A 20,938-nucleotide genomic window follows, 5' to 3' on the forward strand; every position below is an offset into this window, starting at 1 on the left:
ATTCTTTTTATGTAGCTTTACTTAATTTTTTTCTTTAATTTTATTCAATTTCTTTCCTCTACATGTTTTTTTTATTAGATAAAAACATTAGTTTCAAGAAATAAATTTATTAAATACAATCAATTATGGCCTGTTTTTTTATATTAAATATATACATCAACATCTATCTTTTAACTTTGTAATTTTGCTTTTTTTATTAAATATCATTTAGCTTTTATTTGGTTTTCACATAAAATGATACATTATTTTTGTGATATCTACAAACTTGAATGAAAATTTTTTTCCTTAATTTTATTTAATTGCTTTCATATGTATATTTATTTTATATTATCATTTGATTAAATAAAAATTTAATTTTAATAAATAAAATAATTAAATATAACTGAATACATGACCTATGTTATACGATCAAATATCTTGATCTACTTCAATCTCTTGATTTTTCTAGTTCAGTATTTAGTTATTGTTAATGATATTTTTTTTGCTTTTATTGATACAAATAGTTCTTGATTTTTATTTAATTAGATGTATTCATAAATTTTTTTTAAATTATATATGTCTCAATTCTTTCCAGTTTTGTTTTTATTTATGGTAAATTGAATTAATCTAATTTCATGACTTAGAATGCAGAATAAGCATGTTCTAAACATCTAAGACTTGTTTGGCATAACTTTCAAAAAGCAACGTTGACCTAACTAGTATACAGGGACAAACATCCATAGGCACAGGTTGGAACAAGAAAAGCTCGATCCTAAACTGCTCCACTTACCATATTAAATTCATGGATAATCATGAAGTGATCATCTCCTTTTGTTCTAATGCAAAAACTCAAAATCTGAACAAATCTGGAGGAACGTCGCCCAACAACTTATGCTGTGTGTCGACCACCCTCAATCCGCAAGCACTGCTTCATTCTTGATGCCAAGCTTGCTCAAAGATATGTAAAGCTCAATCAAGTTTCACCCGCCACCTAACCCACATCACAAATTTCATGACCGAACAAGATATGTACAGCATAGTTTCATTCATTGGCGAGAAAAAAAAAATGAAAAGAAGCGAGCAACAAAGAAAGCAGAGGTAAAAATTTCTCACCTGAATATTTAATATCCGCTCCCCAAAATCCAATTTGAAAGCTTATGATAACAACAAGCATCCATCACACACACTGCAGATTGCTTTTCTGATAATTTCACCATAAGGAAGTACATGATAGAAAGACCCCATTGACCAACAGCAGAACCAACTCAGGAAATAGGGACATTTCATGAACAAATTAGAGAGAAAATTTACCTTGGCTGTTGTTGGGCCAAACATTTGCAACTAGTTTTGTTGTTTTCATTTTTGGCATCAGCGGATGCGATTGAAGCGAGAAAATGGCTCAGGATTTGCTTTCGGAGCAGCTTTAGCCACTTCTGGAACGCCAAAAACGTTCCAGAATCTCAGTGTTTCATCCCCTGCTGCGGTTGCCACTGTACAGCCATCCGGACTCTGAGAGAAAAAAAAAAGACAGTTAAAACACAGGAAGTCAAGACAGATTAACAAAATTAAGTTTCGATCCTTAAATTATTACCTGAGCCATATAAAGGACTCTAGAAGTATGGCCAGTGAGCTCAGCCATTTTCAACATAGATGGATATTTCCAAAGGACGAGTTGATTTTGAGAGAACCCATGAGAGCTAAGCAGTTCCCTCTCATTCTTGTTCCACAGCAGAGCACAAACTTGAGACCCAGTGTCTATGGAATTCAAGCATGCACCTGTGTGTGTATTCCAAAACTTAATACTCCTATCTCCTCCACCGCCTCCAGAGGCTAGCAAATTCCCTTGGAAAGGACACCAAGCAAGAGCTTTCACTGCAGAAGTATGCTCCTCGAGCCTGTGAAACCATTGTGTGGCCGAGTTTGATGATGCCACAGATCTATCCCATATATGAATTATATTATCATTCCCTCCACTTGCTAATTGCTGGCCTGAAGCTGACCATTTAAGCCCACAAACCTCTTGTTGATGCCCTCTGTAAGTCTCAACAATGTGTGATCTAATTCTCACATCATTGTTAATTATTTTAGCATCCATTCCTCCAGTTGTCAGGATGTGATTGTTCCATGCCATTGACCCAACTCTCGACCTGTGACAACCTCTCAAGGTTCTTAGCTGACAACATCATGAAACAAATTAGGTAAGCAAACAATGAAAGGAGAAAACCTTAGAAGTAGACAAGGCAACATCGGAAAAAGAATAGGTACCTGTTTACAGGAAGCAGAATCCCATAACTGTACAATAGAATTATTCAAGCCAATGGCAAGGTGGAGTCCATCAGGAGCCCAATTGACACTAGTGACAGGCCCATCTTCATCACCAACTGTAACCAATTCTGAGGTAGAACCATTTGAAGCATCCCACAAGTACACTGTGTTATCAAGAGCTATGGCTAGAACATTCTTGCTGCCCCAATCCAGTAAGTTAAGGTAGAAATCATCCACAAGATCAGGTGCATCCAATGTTCTCTCTGACGTCTGAGGAATGTATCTCCGGGGCTTGGTGGGCTTGGCTTGGTAGTGAAGAGAGGAGGATAAGTGGTCTTGAGGGATAAGTTCAACAGGTGTAGGAGGCTTGTTCTTGAAGGCTAGAATTCGAGTTCGGTTCAGGTTCAAGGCTTCTGCAAGTTGCTTCCTGTATGCCTCTCTTGATGGTGAGTTGACTGTAGCTGTTGGGTTCTCTTTTCCTCCTTTTCTTCCTTGTGTTAGCATGTAATGGGCATAATCTAAGTCCATGGCTGATCGGTTTGGTATAAATCTATCTAGCTGTTACAAGCATGAATTTTGTAAGAACCCAATTCAAAATTGATCAAATTATAATATAGACTCTGATTTTTTTCATAATTTTTTAATTTAGTCCACTTGTAAAAAAAATCATATGTTTGTCTTTAACCTTTAAAAATAAACTTTTGTTTCAGTTTGCAGTGGGTGAAATTGGAGAATTTCAATAGCAATGAAGAATATTTTCGGAAAAACAAAATTCAATTGTTATAAAAAACTAATAAAAGGACTAATTTACAAGAAGATATAAATATAACACAATTCGATTTTTTCTTTCTTGTTTTGGTCAAGAAGAATTGATTCCTGATCAAGAGATTGTAACAAGAAAAAAAGAAATTAAAATGGAAAAAAATTGAAGTATCTTACGTTATCTTTAGAATTCTTTCTATGAAGAAACTGTTCTTGGAGGGGGAACCGGGATTGTGCTTTCAAGTATGAAGAAGAGTTCAAAGATCCTGCATCCATCACGTCAATATCAAAAAATAAACAATAAAACAAGAACGAATAATAAAAAAATAAGAAAGAAACACTTTGCAAAAACAGAGGTTAAGATTAAAGAAACCCAGCAAAAAATTAAAAAAATAATAATAAACAAAATAAGAGAGGGAGAGAGAGAGAGAGAGAGAGAGAGAGAGATTTGTTGTTGATCTTGTGAGAGCGATTAATCGTGAATTATGAAATGAAACTGGTGCTGCTTAGAATTAATGAATGGCAAATGAGTGTGATATTTCGAAGATAGATAATATAAATAGAGAGAGATGAGGAGTTTTTTCAAATTACATTTTGGAAAGCTCAACGGCCACTTTTTTTTTCCCTTGGAAGAGCCGTTGTAAATTTTATTGACGAAACTGTCCCTTTCTTTATTGGGCTTGGGCTCACTAAACTAGTGGAGAAAGCCCAAATAAAAATTCAGTGATTAAATATTTAATCTAAGATAAAGTTTTTTTTGGAATCATTTTTACTTGATCAAGTATAAAAAATAATATTAAAATTTAATTATGCCAAAAATCTCTTTATAAATATTTAGATTTAATTAAACATAATTCATTAATAATAAAAATGTATAATATGAAATTTGCTGATATTAAATATACAATTTTAAAATTATTAAAAATGCTTAGAAGATTCAAAGTTTTTCAGGTTACTAAAAACTTTATAAACAGCATATAATTTTTCTTATGTTGCTAATTTTAAGGAAGCATATTATTTTATTTAAATAATTCGAATCACATGTGGAAAATGTGATAAAAAAACTAATATATTTAAAAAATTATAAACTTTTTCTAGGAATATTTCTATTTAATTAAATGTATAAGTAAAATACTAAATTAAAAAAATGTTAAATAATGAAAATCACGTGTGGAGGATGTGATAAAAAACTGTTGCTTATTTATAAGAAATTATACTATACTTCAAACATATAGAAAAATTATTGTGCTGGTTTTGTGCATATAAAGTCAATGTACTGTGAACTACATTGCAAATATAGGATCGTAGGGATGCTATTTTTTTTATTTTTATTTTAAAAATTATTAATGTATGTTGGCTCAAGGTATATTTATCAGACCCAAAATTATTAAAAAATATTATTTAGAATACTTTCAAGGTAGTTTAAATAATTTTTTATAGAAAAAATTAACAAAAATAATTATGATTTTGATTTATGATATTTTAAGACTAATTTAAATGTTTTTTATTAAAAAAAATTAACTAGTTTTTCAATTTAAAATACTTCAATGATATATTAAATGTTTTATATATAAAAAAAATATTAATTAGACACTGATGCCATATCCAAAGCTTTTGGGTTTTGCTTAACTGATAGATCTAAGAGCTTATAATAAAAAAAATTTTAAAAAATTTAATAATGATTTCTGTTTAGATTACTTCAAGGATATTTTAATTTTTTTAATAAAAAATAAAAATAATTTATAAAAAACTTAATTAGAATTTTTGTTTAGAATACTTTAAAGGTAGTTTAAATATTTTTTTAAAAAAATAAAAAAAAATTTTAAAAAGATTATTTAGGATACTGCAAGGATAATTTTAATGATTTTTTTATAGAAAAAAATAAAATTTTATTTTGAAAAAATTAAGTAGGGTTTCTATTTAGGATGTTTATAGGATAATTTAAATGTTTGTTTACAATAAAATAAAAAAATTAAAAAAAAATTAATTAAAATTTCAGTTTAGGAGATACTTCAAGTGTAGTTTAAATGGTTTTTATAGAAAAAAATAAAAAAAAACATATATAAAAACATTAATTAGGATTTCTATTTAGAATACTTTAAGAGTAATTTAAATGTTTTTCTATAAAAAAAATAAAAAAATTATAAAAAAATTAATTAGCATTTCGGTTTAGGATACTTCAAGGATAATTTAAATATTTTTTTAGAAAAAATAAAAAAACATGTATAAAAAAATTAATTAACATTTTTGTTTAGGATACTTTAAAAATAGTTTAAATGTTGTTTTTATAATAAATAAATAAATAAATTAAGATTTCTATTTAAGATACTTCAAGATAGTTTAAATGTTTTTTCTATAAAAAACTATAAAAATAATAATTAGCATTTCGGTTTATAATATTTTAAGAATAGTTTAAGTGTGTGTTTTAGAAAAAATAAAAAATATTTATAAAAAAATTAATTAGTATTTCTGTTTATGATACTTTAAGGGTAGTTTAATTTTTTTTTATAAAAAATATTTTTTGAAAAAAAACATTAATTAGAATTTATGTTTAGAATACTTTAAAGATAATTTAATTTGTTTTTATAAGAAATAAAAAATAATTATAAAAAAATTATTTAGTATTTTAGTTTATGATATTTCAATGGTAGTTTAAATGTTTTTTTAATAACAAATTAAAATAATTAATTAGGCATAACCACTAGATTCAACCAGACTCAAGGCCCTTGGGTTTAGTTTGGACGCCGAATTTAAAACACTTAAAATATTCTTTATATTTTTAAAATTTTTTTATGTTTTTTGAAAACATATTATTCACTCATTATAAAGTGTGGGCCAATATACTAGTTAGTTATATGACGCGTGCATTATCATTAGTGGAATAAAGTAAAAAATAATGATTAATTTATTTTTTCAATAAACTAAATGCTATTGCAAATATCACATATAAATTTATACATGAAAATATTACGTTTTAAATACTATACAATATTTGAATAAATTCTTCGAAATAAAAATACTAATTTGTAAACTAACAACCAGTTAATAGTTTTATCTATATTATATCACTTTAAAATAATAACAATTAACCATTCTTTTGCGTGATGTTTTAAGCGGAGAGATGTCCTTTCATTTGTTGACAATTATTTATTGAATTTTTTGTTTCCGTAACGTTTTTGTTCTTGTAAAAAATTTAAAAAAGATAAAGATAACACACACCTTTGTCTTAACTAAAAAAATTATATTGTTGAACTTTTCAATTTATTATTTATTTCTTCTAAATATGTATATGGTTGATGTTACAAAATTGTTTAAAAATGAAGGTTTTGAGTATTTGAATAAAGGATGATTACATATTTATATTAATATTTTTTTAAAAAAAGTTCACGAAGTTAATGATTGATAATAGAAGAACTAACACCTCTAAAATAATTATTTTTTTGGGGGATTTAGGGATATCTTGATAGTTAAATCAATAATTTTTAATAAGATATTTCAATAAATAGGATAATAAACTTTAAATTCCAGGAACAAAAATGTTTTTTATTAGTTATGTATGATAAATGTTTTGAAAATAAAATTATGAATACTTATAAAGATTATAAAAAATGTGAATTATTTATTTTGGTGGTTTAGATAGTATATATAGCCTCTAAACTTTGTTATGTTGCTTGAATGGAGAGGTTAAAACGTTATTTATTTTTTATAGTATTAATGAGGGATAAATATCTATTACACAATATTAATGAGGGATAAATATCTCTTATACAATATTAATGTTGATGGAAATATGGAAAACCTTTAGAAGACTTTTATACATTTAGGGATGTAGGAAAAAGATTATTCTTGACTTTTAACATTTTATGTCAAAAGACATAAAAATAAACAAATAAATCATTGTGATCTAATATGAGACTTCAAAAAATTATCAACTTCGTATGTATTTGGACTTGGAATAATTCCAAACTTAAGGGTGATGGATCTAGCAGCTTATCAGACCTATATATACTTGAGCTCAACGCATAACTGAACCTAAGAACATTAAGTTTGGTGTCTCGCCAAATTTATATGTTCTTGAACTCAATATATAACCGAATCCAATGATGTTGGGTATGACATCTCGATAGATCCACTTGCATTCGAGCTCAGCACGTAGCTGAACTCAATGATGTTAGGTATAATATCTTGCTAGATCTATATTTACTTGAGCTAATCATGTAGCTGAACTTAAAGGTATATGCCATACCCACATGCATTTGGGCTCTGTTATGTAATGAGTTCGACATCTTACTAGAATTATATGTATTTAGTTGAATTAAAGAGTATTGAGTCTACAAGCAAGCTAGACTCGTGTCATCTAGACTTGGTATTCTACTAAGTTTAAGTTTAAGTATTTTGAATTATTACTTTTCTTTGACCCTTTTAATTATATATATATATTTCATTCTTTTACCACTTTTCATATGTGCGAAGAGCCAATTGTGCATCCCTGGCGCATGATCCGTAGCAGCTTGCACATTCAGCACGCGCCAACATTCCATGGTAGAAGGGCACTGAGCACACAGATGATCAGTAGACTCTTCTGCATGCCGCACAGCACACACGAAGTATCCGCTAATCCCACTGCATGCATAGCTAGCTGGGCTCAGTTTTCGTAGGGAGATAGCCATGCCCGATTCTCCAAAGAAAATGCATTATTTTGAGAGGGAGTTTTAACTTCCATGGTTTCTTCCACTCGCCCTGCTTTACGTCCCCCACGTCTAGATTCTCCACTTCTAATGCTATTTTATAGCCTGATTTTGCCGAATGGGAGCCTTCCCTGTTGAAATGCCAAATGAGCTTGTCCTCCAGTCGGCGAGAGAACGGAATGCTGATGATAACAAGGAAATCCCTTTGGTTAAACAGAGTCTCCATTAAGTTCCAATCCCATCCCAACTTGAGGAGGAATGTTCTGTGATGTCTCCCCCTAAAATCTTGAGCATGTTTTCCCAGTGATTTATTAAGCAAAACCAAATGTCTGGTAAGCAGCTTATTCTTTAAAAGTATTTGTAATTAAAAATATATTAATTTTTTTTATGTATTTTATATTTTTAATATCAATATATAAAATCATTGAAAATACCTAAAAAATATCAATTTAATAATTTTTCAAATAAAAAATAATTTGAAAAATAAAAACTATGATATGGTTATATGTTTGTAGCTACAATACCATTAACAACAAGTCATCGAATATCTGAAATAATAAAATAATTGTTATTATTATTATTATTATTTACCAATTTCACTTTTTCAAGTTTTCATAGAGATAAATATTTTTGTTTACTAAGTTGATCGGTATCTCAAAATTCTTTATAAAAAAATTATTAAAAAACAAGTATTCAAAATATAAAATTTTAAAAATTAATCAAATTAACCCAAAAGAAGCTCCTATAAAAAGAAATTCATCATGACCATAAACTTATCCAAAAGAAGATTAATCTTAGCTAAGACAAAAACAGATCAATTCTAAAGTTAAATAAATAATTAGGGTACCCATAACTTATCTCATCTAAGCTATTGTTGGTGGATACCCTAATTAGGTGATTATCGTGTTCTAAAATTATAGAATCCCGCAAGTCACAATATCATGCCAAGTAAATATAATTTCGGATATACCTTAATTAGTCCAACACAACAGATTTTATCAATTAAGTGTCAAATGTTTGACACATTTCTCAATTGGATCCTTTTATCCATGTTTGTTAATACTTTCCAAGTCTTTCCAGAAAGAATTTGATTAAAAAAATTTAATTAAAAGATTTTTGAAACATTTTGACCTAATTGATAATTAATTATCTTGTTTTTAAATTAATTAGAGATTTCTTCTATAAATCTCAACTGATTGGATAACATTAGCACCGTATCTATTCAACTCAACCTAGCTTAATAGGTCAATTAGATAACTCACATAATTTAAAATCCAATAAAAATTAAGTTTTATTTTAAATAATTTTTAATATTGATTTATTTAAAATAAAAAAATCTAGAAAATGAAATTATGATTTGATTTACCTGACCAAATTTATATGAATTTCAACTAAATCATTTAAATTGAACCGATGACTTATAAATTAACCCAATGATTTTCAACTGCACCAGATCATAGACGGTGTCTGAAAATTATGCTACTGATCCCTTTCCCTAATCCATTAAACTCAAAACACACCGTATTAGAAAAATTCGGGAAACTAAAAAAACCGGGTATCCGTTAACCCAAAAGGCTGTTAAAAACTGACCATTCTCTCTATGATGTATTTTTTCCGTTGACTTTCTTAAATTTCCAAACTCTCTAAATTTCTCTTCATTTCTCCATTTTCTCAAAAGCGAATTATGGAAATTACCCCCTCTCCATCTCCTCCTCCTTCAGGGAGATTCAAACTTTTTGACCAATTAGAATTGCAAGAATTCAACGACAAATACGTGATCAAATCCGTTGAATCTCCTAATCGTGGCTTCTCTATCAGTCGCCTCCACGGCGATATCCAGCCTCTTAATAATGGTAATTAAGACTTAATCAATCATTTTTTTCATTCTTAATCAAGCTCATTCGATTTGCTATTTTGAACAGATAATGATGGTGGTGGTTGTGATGAAAGCTCAGTTAGTCCGTCAAAAACCTCCGTGATTTACGGCGTCGTCGGCACAATTAGATTGGTCGTAGGTAATTGATTTTAATTAATGTATGTAATTTTCGTACTTCTTGCATTAATTTTCTGCTTAGGAGTGAATTTTGTGTTAAATTGGTGTAGGAACGTACATGCTTGTGATAATTTCGCGGAAAGAAGTTGGAAAATTTCTTGGTTTTCCTGTTTTCCGAATTGCTGCGATGAAGTTTTTGCCTTGCAATGAGGCATTGAAGTTTTCTACTGCGCAAGAAGTTAGGGTTTCACTTTGTTTCGTGATTTTTTTTCCTAATAGAATGTAGTTGTAATTTTTTTTTGGTGCAGAAAAGAGATGAGGCCTACTTTATGAATCTGTTGAAAGTGGTGGAGTCAACTCCAGGGCTGTATTATTCGTATGAGACGGATATAACTTTGAAGTAGATTCTCTTTAACTTGCAGGATTTTCTTTATGTTCTGTTCTGTATTGTTATCAAATATTGTGTTTATGCGGTGTGTTTGGTTGCTTGTTCTCAGTTTGCAGCGAAGATGTAAATTAGCAGAAGGGTGGATGAGTAAACCGATTTGGAAATCAGTAAGATTTTACATTAGTTATTAAGTACAGGTTATTATTTGAACTCTGCAGATTACTTATTATGTTTTAAAATGTGAGAACTTACTGCTGTGACAGAGGGGTGTAGTTTTCTTACATATTTTGCTTGGTTCTTTTTTTGTTGATTTTGGAGTGTCTGTTGTAGTTTCAAATTCAGCATTATGTATTTTTCTGAATAAGCTTTGGTAAAGGATAAGCTCAATGTAAAACACTTGTCGTCTTGTTTAATACCTTCTCCTTCTTGTTGTTGGATCAGCTTTCCTAAAGTGTTGGAAACCTTCATTATATGTTATATTTCTTCTGTAGCGATCATGTACTGTAACTCATGCTTGTGGAGAATGTTGAACTTCTATTCTTCTGTCTTTCAGGCTGACCCTCGATTTGTTTGGAACAAAAGTCTTTTGGAAGAACTTATTGAGTTTAAGGTTAGATATTACATATATTCAAATCAAGGAATAATTGGGTTAGCATTTAGATAATGTTTTCCTTTTGGAAGAAAAAATAGAGAGAAGGATGTTCTTTCCAAAACTAAACAATCATATCCTTGCAATTCTTCAGTTAGTATCGTCAATCAGTTTCATTTTTCTAATGTTCAATCGTTTTTTTCTGGTGGCAGCTTGATGAGTTCATCATTCCTCTACTTCAAGGAAATATCCTGATGTTTCTGATATCTCATGTCATTTATTTAACACACACCTCCCTCTCCCCTTGCTCAGTCTCTCTCTCTGGGAACATTTATTATGTACACCACATAAAGTCCCTTATTTGTTTTGTTTTCATTTAACTAAGATTTACGCTTTGGAGCTGCACAGCTAAAGATAAAAGAGTCATCTGCCACAGTTACATTAGTTTCAAGAAGGTGTACTCGGCGTCTAGGTATTGTATTACTATGTTCAATGACTCTGATAGCTATCTGCTTGACTACATGTTAGAAATTTTAATTTTTTTAATATGATATAATGGTGGTTTAGGGACACGAATGTGGAGGAGAGGAGCTAACCTTGAAGGAGACACTGCTAACTTTATTGAAACTGAGCAATTGCTGGAGCTTGAAGGTTACAGATCTTCATTGTTGCAGGTATATCAGTATCTGATTAGGTTCTGAAACTAGTTGCAGAATCAAAATTATCAGTATCTGTATGAAGTTAGTTGTTCCTTTCCCAAACTGTTTCATCAGCATGCTTCTGGACACAATAAATTTAAATTATGTTTAAGGCAGAACATTGGTGATAAATCACAAGTTTGTAAATTATTTTTCTCAAATTGTATAATTTCTGAATAGTTGAATTAAAATTCCTGTATTAGAAGCATATGAGCATGGAAATTCTCTTTTTCAGATCCAGTATTGTTACTTAATTCAATTGTTTTGGGGTGCAATCGCAAAAAGTTAATTTATCATGTTTGCTATTGTCAATATAGAATTTGGATTCATGTAATCAGTTTTCGCATGATAGAAGATTCCATTCTTCCCAATAGTAGAGAATGAATGCTTTATTTCAATGCTTTATAGGTACTTGTTTTTCCACTTTTCAGATTCGAGGTTCGATTCCCCTACTTTGGGAGCAGATTGTTGATTTGAGCTATAGACCATGTCTTAGAATCATTAGTCATGAGCAGACGGTACACTTCTACCATGAATATAATGCGTTTTTGTTGTTTGAAGATGTAATGCGTTTGCTAATACATATTTATCTGGTCCTTTTCCTCTAGTCAAAAGTTGTTGAGCGCCATTTCCATGATCTTTACCAACGATATGGGGACACCATGGCAGTTGACTTAACCAATAAAGTATGATCATTTTCTGTCATGCCTTTCTCTCTATTCCGCAAATATTGTATAGTTTGTCAATTGCAAAACCTAAGAAGCTATATAACTTGTCCAGCTGGATTGGACCACAAACACTTCCTTTGTAATTTGCTTGTGACCATAGAAATGTTTCATGTTTGTTTGTTTTCCCTGTTGTAGCATGGTGATGAGGGTCAATTAAGCACAGCTTATGCTGCTGAAATGCAAAAGCTTCCAAATGTGAGGTGACATTTTGCACTTCCATACATGTAATATTTTGATCTGGAACTGATATTTGATAGTTTGATGAAAACTATGAATACTCCTAAAAAATCATCGCAGTCTTTACTTTGTCCTTGTTTTAATCAATGGTTAAGTCCCAAACAGACTATTTGCTGCAACATGTTTGCATAGCATTAGTTGTCTTCCACTTGATAGACTTTCATTGCACATAATTTGATTTTATCACCACTTGTTCTGCTAATATGCTGTCTTCTACGTTTCAGTTTGATTGTAGTTGATATTTGGATTTTGAAATATTATCTTGGGCAAATGTAACAGAAAAAAATATTCTGAGGACTAATTATTGGATTACTATGACTTCAGGAAGGCATATTTACTCTAATTAGTGGAATAAAACTGGTTACTTGGAATATTGATGATTGAGGTTGTAGAATAGGATGCCATGATATATGGTGCAGCAATGTTTATGCTATGGATATTCGTTACAGAGCATGAGGGCTTTATGGTCAAGCTAACTAATTCAGCAAAACAAGCACCATCCTACCAAAGGAAGTTAGTGGATAATAGTGTGGGCCTCTTGTTTCCTTCAAAATTCAGGCCTTTCTTCACTGCTCAAGGCAAAATTTGATCTCATTTCTCTGGTATTACTCAAGAAAGTCATTGTCGACTGTTTTCAATGTTTTGTTTCTCAAGAGGGAGAAATTTTGATATAAGCTTTCTTAGAATTTGCATTTGGGAATTTGAGAAATGTAAAATTGTATGGAGCCATTAGAGGACTGTAGGAAGAAGCCTACATACTTATTAGTTATTGAGTTTCATTTGTACACGATAGATTAACAAGAGTGCTTATTATAGCTAACCAACTTTCATATGTCAGGAAAGTCACTGTCTGACTGTTCTCAATTTTTTGTTTATCAAGAGGGAGAAATTTTTAAAGAAGCTGTCTTAGAATTTGCTTTTGGAATTTGATAAATATGATATATGATGAGTAGGAGCCGTTACAGGTGTGAGAAGAAGCCTACAGGAATATTAGTTTTTGTGTTTCACATATACAAGATAAATTAACAAGAGTGCTCATGATAGTTAACTAACTTTTTTAACTGTTTATCCGGCACTCGTTTGTTTAGTCTGACAAGTAGTTTCTCTTTTCTCAAATGAAGCAGCATTTTATGGACTGCAGTTTTACTATTTGTCAATGAAGTATAACTTGTCTTCAGAAGCCAATGTGCTTAAAAGAAACTATGTTTTGCGATTAACTTAAAAACTTACATGTGCTCATTGCAGATATGTTCCGTTTGATTTTCATCATGTCTGTGGCAACTCAAACTTCGATAATCTTCAAATTCTATATAATCAAATCTCAGACGACTTCCAAAAGCAAGGGTAATGAAAGCAAAATGGGGTCCTGTTCTTGATTTCTTATAAATAAGGATGCCCTGATCCAGGCAGGCTAGCTATCCATGATACTGTTCTTAATCATTGCTATTCCAGCTGAGCAGATATATCCTCATAGACGCAGAAGGAAACATATTGGAAGAGCAGAAAGGCATTATTAGATCTAACTGCATTGACTGCTTGGATCGAACAAATGTTACCCAGGTTGGTATAGAACATTTTTCCTGTGATTCTCTGTCATCACTCTTATTGATATTCCTTTTTCCAAGTATTTTGGTTGCCTAATATATGCTGTTTTTAGGAAAAAAATGTTTCAATTTTTATTTTGCTGAAGCTACTTCTGTTTTTCCTCCCGACAGAGTTTTCTTGGTCAGAAGTCTTTAACCATGCAAATGCAAAGAATAGGAGTGCTTTCTTCTATTGAGTTTATTACCATGTTCAGTGAAGAATATGGAAAGTTCAGAGCATGTATGTAAACTTTTGTGTTTTTGCTTCAGTCTTCTACAGTGATTTGGAATTACCTTATAATTTTTCATCTGCATCATTTGGTATTTGTCAACAGTGTGGGCTGAGCAAGGTGATGAGGTCAGCCTTGAATATGCCGGCACTCATGCTTTGAAAGGGGATTTAGTTAGGTAATTCAAGGATGAACTCTTTTTTTAAAAAAAATTTATTGCCTATAAATATCATCAATAGTATGTGTTGCAAATGTGATGCTGCAGATATGGAAGACAGACTATAGGAGGAATAATCAAAGATGGGATGAGTGCCCTTTCAAGATACTATCTGAACAATTTTCAAGATGGAGTTCGCCAGGCAAGCTGCCTTCTTTATCTTTTATACGTCAACATAAATCAATAGAGTTATGATTGTTGTAGATCTAAAAACTTACCAAACAGAATTTACGTGTTTTCAGGACGCATTAGATCTTATAAGTGGCCATTATAGTGTCAGCAGAAATGGTCCTTCACCATTCCAGCTTAACGGATTCGAATCACTCTCTGTAAGTAGTTTTATTTCCTATGTGTATCAGGGCTGTTATTGCTACTGTAGTTCAGTCCGGTGGTCTTGTTATTCATACTATAGCCAATAGCACAGAAATGCATGTGCAGGAGCACCGACAAAACACCATCTTTGAATATCTTGAAGTGATGTTGTTCTTTATGTCAGTAATCGGATGCTTGTTTTCATGTAGAGAGAACCTGGTAGGGGAATACTTACTCCAACTTAAAATATATACTACAAAATTTAATCTAACCCATCTAGTTTGAGATTGAGACTACTGAAATTTTCAGTTTGACTGGAGAGAATGTCCAGCACATTTAGCTTAAAAAACCTGAACCAGATAAGTACTCACGTTCTTCACCAAATCATATGCAGACAGCTGTTCTGTTAGGATAATTTCCTTATACTTGCTGGACAATTCATCAGTACTATTCATAACGAGGTCTCTAATTGGCAAAATGAATTTTGCAGTATCTTCCGGTGGCATCAGCTGCATCAGCTTTGATTATTGGAGGTTTAACAATAACATCTGTCACGATTCAGCAAGGTATTTCTCCGTTCTCAAGTTTTGATTTGTAACTAACATAGTTGTTTACCACTTGTTTTTCGAATCCAAAGTTTCTTAAGAAGAGTTAACATTCCGTCTTGCTCTTCAATAGCGGGACGACAGGCGCAGCAGTATTTGTCAACTGTTATCTGGGCTGGAGTGACTGCTGGAGTTATGGCAGTTGTTAAAGCTAACGGGAGGCAGTTTTGTTCTAGGCCGCGCTTGTGTGGTCTTATGTAAGTTCTGAAGCGGTTGTGCTGCATTTTAGAAACCTTTACAGGATATTTATCTTATAGTTTACATGAAATAATGTTGAATATTCTTTATTTTAATTAATTGTTATCAGCATTTCGTATCCAAATATATAATGTAAACTCTAAGATGGTGTTGCATCTTGGACTTTATTAATAACGTGTAATAATTCCGGATATTTATTATAATATAAAAATTTAAAATTAAACTAACATACTGCAACGTATTATCTAATGGGAAAATTACGTAAAACATCCAATGCATGTTTTGAACATGGAACCCTTTCCCTTTTACTTTAAAAAATTACGCTGGTTGATGTTGATTTCATTTCACATATTGAGTTAGAAATCTACGAAATTGGTCAACAATTTTATTTTATTTAAATATTATATGTTTGCTATTATGATTTTTTTAATATCCCAATTGACCTTATATTTTCTACATCTTCTTTCTTCTACCACCATTTTTGCATCTTTTTCTTCCCTGCTTTTTTTTTTTTTTTAATTTTCAAATCTATGATGAAAAAAAATTAACAAATTAAACTAAATTCATTTTCATCTTCTTCTTCTCCATCATATACTAACCCATTTCAAGCATCTCAAAATAATAATAATAATAATAGTCCATGTAAAATGAAAATAAGTCCTTGTGAGGCATTATAACCAACAACAACCAGTTTATAAGCAACCTTACCCATTATAACCAACAACAAATATCATATTGTTTCAAGAAACTAAATTTCTACGAGGTATTTCAACAAATAGGTTGCGTGCATCATTAATTTTGTCAATTTCTTGCGTGCATAGATATCACTCTTGATGAAACTAAATTTCCACGAGGCATTTTATCAAACAGGTTGCGTGTATCATTAATTTTGCCAATTTTTTTCTACTGATAGAGATCACTCTTGATGATGGATACATCTTGTCTCCACAAGGACCAAGCTTGGCGAGTCCAAATTCATAGCCATCAACAACAACAACAACCACCACTGGTAGCGACATCAATAATAATCACCGTAATAGCAACAACAACAAGCAACAGCAGAAGTAAAGGCAACAACAACAGCAACAACTATTAGCGACATCAACAACTACTGGTATAAACCTAAATAAATCTAATTGATTAGGTTTTCACTTAAATTCAATTTAAGACCCCAAATAAACCAAATTAATATATATCATAAATTTGAAACCTAATAATTATATCTCTTGACTTATTGCTAGGGTGAGGAGGCGACTGTTGTGATGATGGTTCTGTGGGGAATTTGAGAAATCTTGAGAGAGAGGAGTGACCTTAGTTATTAATAAATGGGCATTTTTATCTTTTCATCAAAATATAAAATTGGTGTTAGTTCCGTATGTAAAGTATAATTTCTCGAGGAATAAAGAGAAAATGTTACCGTGCTCGTGCACAAAATGCAGGATGATTTTTCCTGCTCTAATCATCATCATTGATGTTTCTAAGCAAATGGCTTCAGATAACAAGCTTAGTTGAATCAACTGCAAACCATATGCATAGCTCTGTCTTCCATTTTAAATATTATAAATTCTGATTTGGCAGATCTTACTACGACTTTCACCTTCCTCATCATATTTATCTCACTTTTTTTTTCTTTTTTGTCGTCAATATGGGTTTAGCCGTTCTTAATAGAATTACCATTTAGAGAAACACCAACACATTACCATAAAACGACAATGGGCGAGGGTTAGAAAAGCAAATCTACAGGTCTGAAAAAATGAAGCACTCAGTTATAATAATGTACAAAATCCGTAATGGAGATGCGGGGTATCGATCCCCGTACCTCTCGCATGCTAAGCGAGCGCTCTACCATTTGAGCTACATCCCCTTTGGCTCACCATTCCATATTTCAACAATATAGAATATTATAATGTCAAAAAGAGTATTTGAAATTGAAATTCTGTCTTCCTCTTCAATAGCGGGACGACATGCGCAGCAGTATTTGCCTGCTGTTATCTGGGCTGGAGTAATGGCAGTTTTGTCCTAGGCCTCGCTTGTGTGGTCTTATGTAAGGTCGGAAGCAGTAGAAACCTGAATTTTATCTTGTAATTTACATGAAATAATGTTGAATATTCATTATTTTAATTAATTGTTATTAGCATTTCGTATCCAAATATATAATGCCAATTCCAAGATGGCATTGCAGCTTCGATTCACCTTTATTTGAAGAAATATAATTGAAATCTTTTGGAAAAGTTAAAGGCCTCAATTCGAGCAACTGCGTAGATAATTTGAAAAAATTGTTTTTAGTAGTTAATACTGGTATTGGTGGAGAGGAAAGGCAATGAAAGTGGTTATTGAAATTATTGAATGATATTATGAATAAATTTATATTTTTTAAATTTTTTTTGAAGTATTTTTTAATAATTAAAGATGACACAGGAAAATGATAGGAAAAAAATTATTTTAAATATTTTACTTAAAGCAAAATCTTTTTAAGATTAATGAAAAACTCCTCAATCAAAAATTTGCAAAAACTTAAATTGAACCTATGAATTTTTATGTATTTATATTATACTGCGTAGATAATTTCAAATATTTTATTTTTAATAATGGTATTAGTTTCACATGGATGGGTACGTGTTTATGTTTTAAAATGTTTTTTTAGATATATATTAAAATAATATTTTTTTATTTTTAAAAAATTATTTTTAACATCAGCACATAAAAATAATTTAAAAATAAAAAATTATAATAACAAAATTAATTTTTTAAAAAAATTATTTTAAAATAAAAAAATAAACAATCTCTTAATTAGATTTGCGTGAACCATTCAGTCAAAGAAGATGGTTTTCCGGCCTCAAAAGGGCAGGCAGTGCAGGATGTGCGTTGCAAATTAATGCCAACGATCTGCATGTTCTACTGTTGCAACGCCAATTTGAGGTGCAAATATAGTGTAATGAAAAAAAAAAAGTCAAAAGTCTTATGCTATATAGGTGTAGTCGAACATTAATATGATCAAAGCTTATCTTCAGCCATCCTAACATTAAATACATCATTAGGATAGTTTCATTAAATGATGGCCTTCAAAAAAGATTTGCATAGAACAATTCAAAGGGCTTGATATTAATGAACAAAAAAAAATTTGTAAATGTATCCAATCATTATATGATTTAAAAACAATAATATAAAAAAATTAATAAAATTATGTTATTAAATGAGTTTAAAATCAATAAAGTTTATGAATGTGTTTATATATATATATATATATATAAAAGTTATGTCATTGTATGTTTCTATATGAACAATATGTTTATTTTAGATAATAATGATTTTATAATTAAATTTGTTTAGAAAATAGTAACTAATAAGTTTAAATTAGGAATAAAAATTTCTAGGGAATCTGATTAATTGCTATTATCCCAAATCTTATTATGTTGTGAAAATTCTCGATAAGTTTTCTAGAGATGACAATATCATTGTAAAAATATCAATAGATATAAATGTGCATCTATCAAAAAATAAATATAAAGGAATAAACTAATTGGAATATTTTTGAATAATTAAAAGTTTAATGTACGTTATGAACTGCACAACGCCTGATATTGCATGCTTAGTTAGCAAACTGAGTAAATTTATCAGTGATCCAAGTATGGGTCATTAAAAAAAAATACTAAAAGTACTCAAATATTTGAGATGTACCTTAAGCAATAGGCTACATTATATTGGTAACCCAACATACTAGCTAGAAGGATATAGTAATGTCATTGAATATTCGACACTAAGAATTTAAAACCCACTAGTTAATATAACTTCACATTTAGTGGAGCGGCAGTGTCACATAAATCTTCTAAGCAAATGTATATTCCAAGATCCTCAATGAAACTCAAGTTTATTGCCCCTAATAAAACTGGAGAAGAAGCTAAGTGGCTTTAGAATTTCATTGAGAATATTTCATGTTGACAAAAACTAGCGTCAATAATTTGTTAATTGCGACAACCAATCTGTAATTGGAAGGACATAAAGTAGTATGTATAATGGTAATAGTAAAATCATATACTTTGTAAACATAATGCTATTAAACACTTGCTCTCAAATGAGATTATTTCCATTAACTATAAAAAGTCAAAGGAAAATATTGTGGATTCGCTATCAAAGGTTTATTTTAAGAGCTTATGTATACTTCATCGAAGTGAATAGGTTTAAAGCTTTTAAAGATGAAAGAGAATAATGATGGTAATAATAACTAGTTAATTGGTGATTCCAAGATCTGGGTACAAATAAGAAACTAAATTATATAACATTCTCATTAATACTCATAAATTATTAATTCATGCTTATTCCAATGATAAAATAAGTGTTAACTCCAACATAATAAAAGGTTGGGTTGTGCTCTTAATAATTTTCATATATTAATAAACCAAATGGAGTCCAACAATATACTTTTAATGAAAGATTGTCAATATAAGTAAGAAATATGGTCATTTCTTTAGGAATTTTAAAAAGGATAGAATTTTCTAAAGCATTCATGAATTCAAGAGTTGTTTAGGGCTAAAATGAACATAATAATGAGAACAAAAAAAAAACTTCTAGGTAGAGAACTATATGAACAATATTGTCTAGGTTTGCATACAAGACTGAATAGTTTAAGACATTATATTCACTAATTAGCTGAGTAAATATGATAGTGTTTCACTAATAAATGTTCAAAGCCAAAAACTATCTATATTGATGTAGTAATTTATCAAATTCCTATCTCTCAACAAATCTTTGAGTCGTTTCCAAACTGGTCAAAAAATTTCCATTTATGTGGGGGATTGTTATAAATTGTTTTAATAAAATATCGTTGATGGGAACATTTGGTGGGAAATTTATAATGGATCCCACTTACTTTTAAGGTTAAATATTTGTTGGAAATTATTGTTCCATTTAAGTTATTTAACATGGAACATCAATATGATTAAAATAAATTATGAGTATATGAAAAATTAATCTAAAAAACCCTTAGTTAACATGTTTGTTGTGAAACCCAAAACCTTTTATTTTACATAGAAAAAAAATACAAGGTTGTCTTGTAGTTTATTGAATGGAAAATTAAAGGATCACAAATGATCATTAACAAAGTAATATAAGTTTAACCCACACAAGCGCACTTGGCTTAAGCTTAGACCTTAAACCCTGAGTTTTGACTATTGGGTTTAGGTTTGTTTTTTACTAATCTATTTTGGTTTTGAAATTGAGTTTATTATAAAATAATTATTTGACTCATAAGGAATTATTTTTTCTCACTCGTTGTTATATCTAATCTAGCTCATAAATCTTAGCATTTTTTTTTCCAAGAGAGTTTCTTTAGATAAAAAAAATATTATATTTGAAGCTGAAACGCTTAGGTTTAATTATAGTTTTATGGTGGGTCATAAAAAATAGTAATGATGGAAAATTAATTCTTTATCCGTTTTAGTTTTAAAATCAGCTACAAAAAAAGGTGAA

General features: G+C 30.3%; 2 protein-coding genes, 2 long non-coding RNA genes and 1 other non-coding gene across 9 annotated transcripts; 2 read left to right on the top strand and 3 right to left on the bottom strand.

Moving 5' to 3' along the window:
• Positions 1-638: 638 nt before the first annotated feature.
• Positions 639-3,561, bottom strand: LOC133676608 (cell division cycle 20.2, cofactor of APC complex-like). 4 transcript variants are annotated; one of them, XM_062098312.1, is made up of 6 exons: positions 3,184-3,561; positions 2,245-2,802; positions 1,571-2,152; positions 1,291-1,488; positions 1,093-1,165; positions 639-970 (listed from the first exon to the last, which is right to left on the bottom strand). In XM_062098312.1, the coding sequence occupies exons 1-4, from the start codon at positions 3,280-3,282 to the stop codon at positions 1,348-1,350; spliced, it is 1,380 nt and encodes a 459-aa protein (XP_061954296.1). In that variant the 5' UTR covers positions 3,283-3,561; the 3' UTR covers positions 639-970; positions 1,093-1,165; positions 1,291-1,347. The 4 variants fall into 4 exon arrangements, with proteins under 4 accessions (XP_061954296.1, XP_061954297.1, XP_061954295.1 ...); XM_062098313.1 differs by having other exon boundaries at positions 1,093-1,175; XM_062098311.1 differs by having other exon boundaries at positions 1,093-1,180.
• A 5,685-nt stretch (positions 3,562-9,246) lies between these two features.
• LOC133676409 (phosphoinositide phosphatase SAC8) lies at positions 9,247-15,646 on the top strand. 2 transcript variants are annotated; one of them, XM_062098047.1, is made up of 20 exons: positions 9,261-9,547; positions 9,617-9,709; positions 9,798-9,925; positions 9,996-10,087; positions 10,185-10,242; positions 10,629-10,685; positions 10,877-10,910; positions 11,056-11,136; positions 11,232-11,338; positions 11,794-11,880; positions 11,971-12,048; positions 12,226-12,290; positions 13,573-13,671; positions 13,788-13,887; positions 14,043-14,151; positions 14,246-14,318; positions 14,406-14,499; positions 14,600-14,686; positions 15,160-15,235; positions 15,348-15,646. In XM_062098047.1, the coding sequence occupies exons 1-20, from the start codon at positions 9,379-9,381 to the stop codon at positions 15,473-15,475; spliced, it is 1,815 nt and encodes a 604-aa protein (XP_061954031.1). In that variant the 5' UTR covers positions 9,261-9,378; the 3' UTR covers positions 15,476-15,646. The 2 variants fall into 2 exon arrangements, 1 of the variants encoding a protein (XP_061954031.1); XR_009835599.1 differs by lacking the exons at positions 14,246-14,318; positions 14,406-14,499; positions 14,600-14,686; positions 15,160-15,235; positions 15,348-15,646 and having other exon boundaries at positions 9,247-9,547; positions 13,780-13,887; positions 14,043-14,074.
• A 469-nt stretch (positions 15,647-16,115) lies between these two features.
• On the bottom strand, positions 16,116-17,311 carry LOC133676411 (uncharacterized). Its single transcript, XR_009835601.1, has 2 exons — positions 16,890-17,311; positions 16,116-16,478 (listed from the first exon to the last, which is right to left on the bottom strand). It is a non-coding gene; the product is annotated as an uncharacterized LOC133676411 (long non-coding RNA).
• Positions 16,371-16,931, top strand: LOC133676410 (uncharacterized). Its single transcript, XR_009835600.1, has 2 exons — positions 16,371-16,586; positions 16,714-16,931. It is a non-coding gene; the product is annotated as an uncharacterized LOC133676410 (long non-coding RNA).
• TRNAA-AGC (transfer RNA alanine (anticodon AGC)) lies at positions 17,264-17,336 on the bottom strand. Its single transcript has one exon. It is a non-coding gene; the product is annotated as a tRNA-Ala (tRNA).
• Between the last annotated feature and the right edge of the window lie 3,602 nt (positions 17,337-20,938).

This window comes from Populus nigra, chromosome 17, assembly GCF_951802175.1.
Source record: "Populus nigra chromosome 17, ddPopNigr1.1, whole genome shotgun sequence".
Taxonomy (NCBI): Eukaryota; Viridiplantae; Streptophyta; class Magnoliopsida; order Malpighiales; family Salicaceae; genus Populus; species Populus nigra.

Bases quoted from the DNA above. Each gene is read 5' to 3' on its own strand.
- LOC133676608 (XM_062098312.1), bottom strand. From the start codon at position 3,282: ATGGATGCAGGATCTTTGAACTCTTCTTCATACTTGAAAGCACAATCC. The intron at 2,803-3,183 runs GTAAGATACTTC...TGCTTGTAACAG, and splicing joins GAAAGAATTCTAAAGATAAC to CTAGATAGATTTATACCAAA. The intron at 2,153-2,244 runs GTACCTATTCTT...TGATGTTGTCAG, and splicing joins ATTCTGCTTCCTGTAAACAG to CTAAGAACCTTGAGAGGTTG.
- LOC133676409 (XM_062098047.1), top strand. From the start codon at position 9,379: ATGGAAATTACCCCCTCTCCATCTCCTCCTCCTTCAGGGAGATTCAAA. The intron at 9,926-9,995 runs GTTAGGGTTTCA...TTTTTGGTGCAG, and splicing joins AGTTTTCTACTGCGCAAGAA to AAAAGAGATGAGGCCTACTT. The intron at 10,088-10,184 runs GTAGATTCTCTT...GCTTGTTCTCAG, and splicing joins GAGACGGATATAACTTTGAA to TTTGCAGCGAAGATGTAAAT.